Source organism: Littorina saxatilis, unplaced genomic scaffold (assembly GCF_037325665.1).
Source record: "Littorina saxatilis isolate snail1 unplaced genomic scaffold, US_GU_Lsax_2.0 scaffold_898, whole genome shotgun sequence".
Lineage (NCBI taxonomy): Eukaryota > Metazoa > Mollusca > Gastropoda > Littorinimorpha > Littorinidae > Littorina > Littorina saxatilis.
Genome location: NW_027126407.1, coordinates 23173 through 29729, shown reverse-complemented (window position 1 = coordinate 29729; position 6557 = coordinate 23173). Strand labels below are relative to the sequence as shown.

The following is a 6557-nucleotide window of genomic DNA, read 5'->3' as shown; positions in this document are numbered from 1 at the left end:
AATGCAAAGTAAAGATATGATCTAATGTTGAAAAACCAGCACGAAATCCTGTCTGTTCTTGACCTAACTTATCATTAAGTTCCAAGAAAGTCGATAATCTGGTATTTAAAATCGCAGTGAATAGTTTACCAAAGCAGCTAAGTATTGTTATTCCTCTATAATTAGTTGGGTCTGTTTGGGAACCCTTATTTTTATACAGCGGGATAATTTCGCCAATGGACCACTGAGTAGGAACATTACCAGACTGTAACACAACATTAAACAACTTAACAACAATATCAGTCATCCCATCGTTAAAGGCTTTCAAATACTCATTAATAACTTTATCTTGACCACACGCTTTGTTGTTTTTCAATTTTTGTACACATTTTATAAATTCCTCTTTTGTAATGGGTGCATTCAGAACTTCATTATTTACACTATTATCACCAAACAGATCTCTTTCTTCATCCACATCATCTTCGTCACATTCCTGTAACTTTGTAAAGTGTTCTAAAAATGCTGAGCAAGAAGGAAACTTAGTACTTTTGTTATTATTCTTATTCTTATTTAGCTCATTCCAATACGCCTTTGGATCGCAAGTTTTCATTTTTCTTAGTTTCTTCACAAATTCTTTATGATACAACTTACATTCTTTTTTTATTGTTGTTTTATAGTCCTTAAAGGCATTCTTCTTTTCATGCTCAGAAAAAAATATTTCTAAAACGCTTAACTTTGTTTTTTGCACGTACAAATATTTTCCTTTTTTCTTTACAAACTGCATTGAACCAAGGCTGGTGTGGTTTTCGTTTCTTACTATTTACATGTTTTATCTTATTCTTTTTCTTAATTACTCCAATTTTTTGGGCAGAACGCTTTAGAATGTCACATATATTAGTAGTTACATTATCAATGTCCTCTGCAGACACATTAATAACAGAGCTCAACATGTTTGTTAATTGAATATCAATATCACTAATATCAGTTTCCTCTAAAGAGGTTGTGAAAGCTAACTTACTCCCTTCATTCCAATTTGGTTTTGTGTATTCAACGTTATTTTCGATATGCTCTAAGTTCTCATTTGGATTTCTCATGTCATTCACGCAATCAATACTTTCATCGTTTCTATCAGACTCATCGCGCCTAAAGAAAGATAGGGCGAGCGGGCAATGAACGTCCGAGTACATTTCACAAAAATCCAAAACAGCAAAAGTTTCAACTTTAACAAATAAATTGCTTGACAGAATACAATATTCAACAACACTTTTATCTTTACAAATACATCTGCCAAGGTTAGCATCATCACCAGCTCTACCGTTAGCAATTATTAAACCAGTTGTCCTACAGAATTCAATTAACTTAAATCCAAAGTTGTTTGTTCTATTATCTTGTGAAACACGCTCACCAATATCCGTGATATCAAAGCCATTATCTACAACACCTTCTACATACTTATCATCATCGGACAAAATTTCATTCAAATTCCCAGTGCGAGAGTTGAAATCCCCTAAAAAACAAACATAGTCGTTTTCCACACCAAAGTTTATGTATGCTTCCTCTAGTTCACTATAGACATCTTTATTTAGATAAGGCGAGCCTTCAGGAGGAATATATACAGCGCAAAAGAGTGTGTCACGACCAAGCACTTTCTTTCCCAACTTAAAAAAATAGGGCATTCTCACACAGTTCAATATCCAAAAATCTATACCACATCTTTACGTCTTCCGTTATCTTATGAGAAAGCTTTCTTTCTTCAAAAACAGTGATACTATCTGCGAAGCATTCACGTATAAGAACTAAGATACCTCCTGATTTTCTTCTAAATTTACCTCTATTTTTATAGAATGCTACATAACCTGGCACGTCAACCTTGTCTACGTCATCTAGCTTGCTTTCACTAAGACAAATTACATCATATTTCACAATGAATTCTACAAAATCAGGAAATTTCAATTTTGATATAACTCCACATACGTTCAGCGATAAACAGGAAAGAACATTATTTTTACTACTAAGTAAATCCACACTATCACCCAGGGCATCACTTCCAGACATATCACTGCCATATCCGTCGAACGTATCAACCACGTCAACGCTACCCATACTAACATCATCATCACATCTATGCTCCTTGTCAACATGCACATCAGACACTTCCTCAGTACCAAGCAAAACATCACATCTAATTTCATTATCCACATGCACATCAGACACATCATCAGCACCAAGCAAAACATCACATCTATTTTCATTATCAACATACACATCAGACACATCTTTAGTACCAAGCAAAACATCATCACATCTAATTTCATTATCCACATGCACATCAGACACATCATCAACAACAAGCAAAACATCATCATCACATCTATTTTCATTATCCACATGCACATCAGACAAATCATCAGCACCATCAACACCAAGTGACACATCAACATTCACCTTTCTCTCTCTACCTTCATCCTCACCGCACATAGTCTTCTCTCCACCTCCCTCGTCATCACCACCAACGCGCAAAGTCCTATCTCCACCTCCCTCTTCATCATCACCACCATCGCACAAAGTATTATCGCCACCTCCCTCTTCATCACCACCGCCATCGCGCACAGTCCTATCTCCACCTCCCTCTTCATCATCACAACACAAAGTCCTCTCTCCACCTCCCTCTTCATCATCACCATTCAAAGTCCTCTCTCCACCTCCCTCTTCATCATCACCGCCATCGCGCACAGTCCTATCTCCACCTCCCTCTTCATCATCACAACACAAAGTCCTCTCTCCGCCTCCCTCTTCATCATCACCACTCAAAGTCCTCTCTCCACCTCCCTCTTCGTCATCACCGCCATCGCGCACAGTTCTACCTCCACCTCCCTCTTCATCATCACGCACAGTCCTCTCCCCACCTCCCTCTTCATCATCACCACGCACAGTCCTGTCTCCACCTCCCTCTTCATCATCACCACGCACAGTCCTTTCTCCACCTCCCTCTTCATCATCACCACGCACAGTCCTGTCTCCACCTCCCTCTTCATCATCACCACGCACATTCCTGTCTCCACCTCCCTCTTCATCATCACCACGCACAGTCCTGTCTCCACCTCCCTCTTCATCATCACCACGCACAGTCCTACCTCCAACTCCCTCTTCATCATCACCACGCACAGTCCTGTCTCCACCTCCCTCTTCATCATCACCACGCACAGTCCTGTCTCCACCTCCCTCTTCATCATCACCACGCACAGTCCTGTCTCCACCTCCCTCTTCATCATCACCACGCACAGTCCTCTCTCCACCTCCCTCTTCATCATCACCACGCACAGTCCTGTCTCCACCTCCCTCTTCATCATCACCACGCACAGTCCTACCTCCAACTCCCTCTTCATCATCACCACGCACAGTCCTGTCTCCACCTCCCTCTTTATCATCACCACGCACAGTCCTACCTCCACCTCCCTCTTCATCATCACCACGCACAGTCCTGTCTCCACCTCCCTCTTCATCAACAGCGCGCTCAGTCCTTAGTCCGACTCTCACTTTCTCACCACCACCACTATTCGTTACACTGCCACCACCTCCCTCATCTCCACCATCACTCACGACAATGCCCCCTGGGCACCCCTAGCGGCGAGGGGAAGGACTCCCCCCACCCACAGGCAGTGGCTGCTCGATGAGGTGGGTTAAACCAAGGGCGGCATAATCCACCCCGGTCACACCCAACTTGAAGAGATCGTCGGGGGTTTCCACTGCGACTGGCCTTTGACGCTCACCCCCGGACTGGGACTTGAGGGAACAGTAGATCTTGCCTTCGAAGGTCCACGCCTTCTCCACCTTCTCCAGTCTCTTGACGTAGCCGAGGAGTCTTGCCCGTAGTCGCATGACGTCATCGTTGATGAAAACTCTTTTGAAGTTATCTTTTGACTGCAGGCTCTTCTTCTTTGCCATCACTTCATTGCGTTTCCTCCTGGAGACAAATTTCACGAGGATTGGCCGAGGACCTTTATTCCCCTTGCCTACTCTGTGAACTGCAGCGATGTCGTCAGGCTTGACCTCCACACCCGCTTCTTTGGACACGTGTGTCACCTTCCTCTCCACCTCCTCCGCACTCTCACTGTCCGACTGTGACACACCGAACACACGAACACTCTCCCTTCTAGAATACTGCTGAAGTTTATCATTTTCGTAAGTGAGATGACGTACTGCAGCAAACAAGCGCTCTTCTCGCACCGATGGTGCCGTAGACACAGCTGCTGCCACTCTCTCCTCCACTTCCTTCACTACCCCTTTCATGACCTCTCCCACTGCCACCGAAATGGCAGTTGCCAGAGCTGGAATGAGTTTCAATATAGGGTCGTCACTTTGACCCTCGGCTGGCTTGAAAATCGAGAGTGCGTCAGTAACGCGAGAAATAATATTCTCGTGCAACGAAGAAGCGTCAATAGACATGTTAGAAACTGCAGCTTGAGACTCTTGGTTATCTGAACAATCTTGATCACACAAATCAATCGCTTCACTCCTTGCCTTCTTAGGATCTTTCTTTCCAGAGAACGGTGAAAATAAAGCTCTTTTGGCTCTAGTGAACCCAGACTCCATATCCATAGCCAGACTGCATAACTGTCCTTAGGCCTATCAGTCTTGTCAACAAGCACACCCCGTGTAACACAAGCAGCCTATCATACACACAGTACAGCAGACCGCTGAACTGTAGCAAAACAACTCAGTGGTTGAAGGCGGTTGAACCGGTATCCAAAATGTCAAACAACGACGAATAAATGCACACAGACAGTCAATAAGCTTTTGCTAGAATGTTTACACTACCTTTAGCACCACGTTTTCAAACTATCACGCACTGGAATTGTCAATTTTAGTCCATTTTTGAGAAATAATCTTTCGATCTGCTCAGAAATCACGTCTTCCATGTCCAAGGGACAGCACTCCAATCGCATCCTTACCATCCCACACACCAAAACCAAAACATACGGACAACGCACTTTTACTTTCTGCGCACCCACACAATGGAATTATCTCCCCTTTCACATCCGCCACTCTCAGTCACCCCAAGCATTCAAACGAGCACTTAAAGGTGGTCATCTACATTTTTGCTTTTTTTCATAATCTTATGGTTAGATTTCGCTAAAAAGTTATGTCAGCTGATGAATGAACCATGGGTAAAAAAGTTATAAAAAAAAAATTATGTAAAAAAAAATTTTTATTTTTGGGTAGCGTGACTCACGCTTCCAATATTTTGTTTTCTGTTTGCTGAGAACATGTGCTTTGCCTAAAAATACTGACCAATCAAATTCATGTCACAATGCTTATAGCCACGCCCAAACAAGTGCAGCAACAGTTTGACACGGGAGCGCTGTCCACGCTTTTTTTAAACGCACGAAATGCACGGGATTTGAGAGGAGTTTTGTGCTTGGCCTACTATGAGTACTACGCTGGAATACTACAATGAATTTTCAAACGGCTACACTGGCTTCGTCTTTCCTGATCGAAAGGGGGTGTATTGTTGATATTTGTAGATAATAGACTCTGCATTTTAATGGTCAAATGGCGATTTCGGAATAAAAATGTAGACAAGGACCTTTAAAACACACCTCTTCAAGAAATACAACCCCTGATTTTGTTTTCTCAGTCCATCAGTAGGCTACATGTAGTGTATTTGTTGTTTTAGTGATAATGTGATAATGTATATAAACATCTAGGGCTGTTTTTCAGTATTGTTGATAACATGTTCTGTCTGATTAAGGGTATTCAGCTGGTATTTCCTTGTTTTCACTACCTATTTTATTCATGTTTTTATTACTTAGTTAGTGGAAGATTTTTTTGTAATGTATGTTTGATGATGTATGCTTTTAATTAAGCGTTGTTGACTATGAATGTAGATGTAAATGCTTGTATAACTGTGTTTTAATTTTAAATGTGTCAAGCGCAAAGAGCATAATTGTAAAGTTATGATGTTGCGCTATATAAATGCTCATTTATTTAAGTTATTGAGACATCCCAGTGCACTAAGGGATTTATAGAGCAAATCGAGAAAATTCATTATTGAACGAAGCGCATAGCGCTGAGTTCAATAATTATTTTCGAGATTTGCTCTATAAATCCCTTAGTGCACTGGGATTGTTTCAATAACGATATTGTCAGTACCGCCATAGAAAAAAGAAGATTCCAAACGCACATTTTGCTACGCGCATTTGAATAGGCATAACTGTGTGGTCAGGTCGTGTAAGATCTACTTTTGTGTGGGGTGTCTCAAGTGTGTCGTGCTTTCGTCACACGCATTTTAATTTCTGTTGGTAAATTCCAGTGTAGCGTTAAGCTGAACAGTGATGATCTTTCAGAGAGACCTCATTTGAACTCGGAGAAAGGACTGTGTTCTTAGTTATTTGCGATTCGAAACCTCCAGTCGAGCTTCGACGGATTGACTGTGCGGAGTGACTCCCCTTGAATTGACTACCCCCCGAAGGACTCGACGGTTAGCACATTTTCAAAATAAAAGTGGCATATTTCTCGTGTTGTATCTTCACTCACCGGGAAGACTGGTACTATATATATATGAACCGTAAGAATGC

At 41.9% G+C, this 6557-nt stretch overlaps 1 protein-coding gene across 1 annotated transcript; it reads left to right on the top strand.

The window, feature by feature from the left end:
* Positions 1–498: 498 nt before the first annotated feature.
* Positions 499–3504, top strand: LOC138954844 (uncharacterized). The gene is made up of 2 exons (XM_070326607.1): positions 499–521; positions 2460–3504. The coding sequence occupies exons 1-2, from the start codon at positions 499–501 to the stop codon at positions 3502–3504; spliced, it is 1068 nt and encodes a 355-aa protein (XP_070182708.1).
* Positions 3505–6557: the final 3053 nt, after the last annotated feature.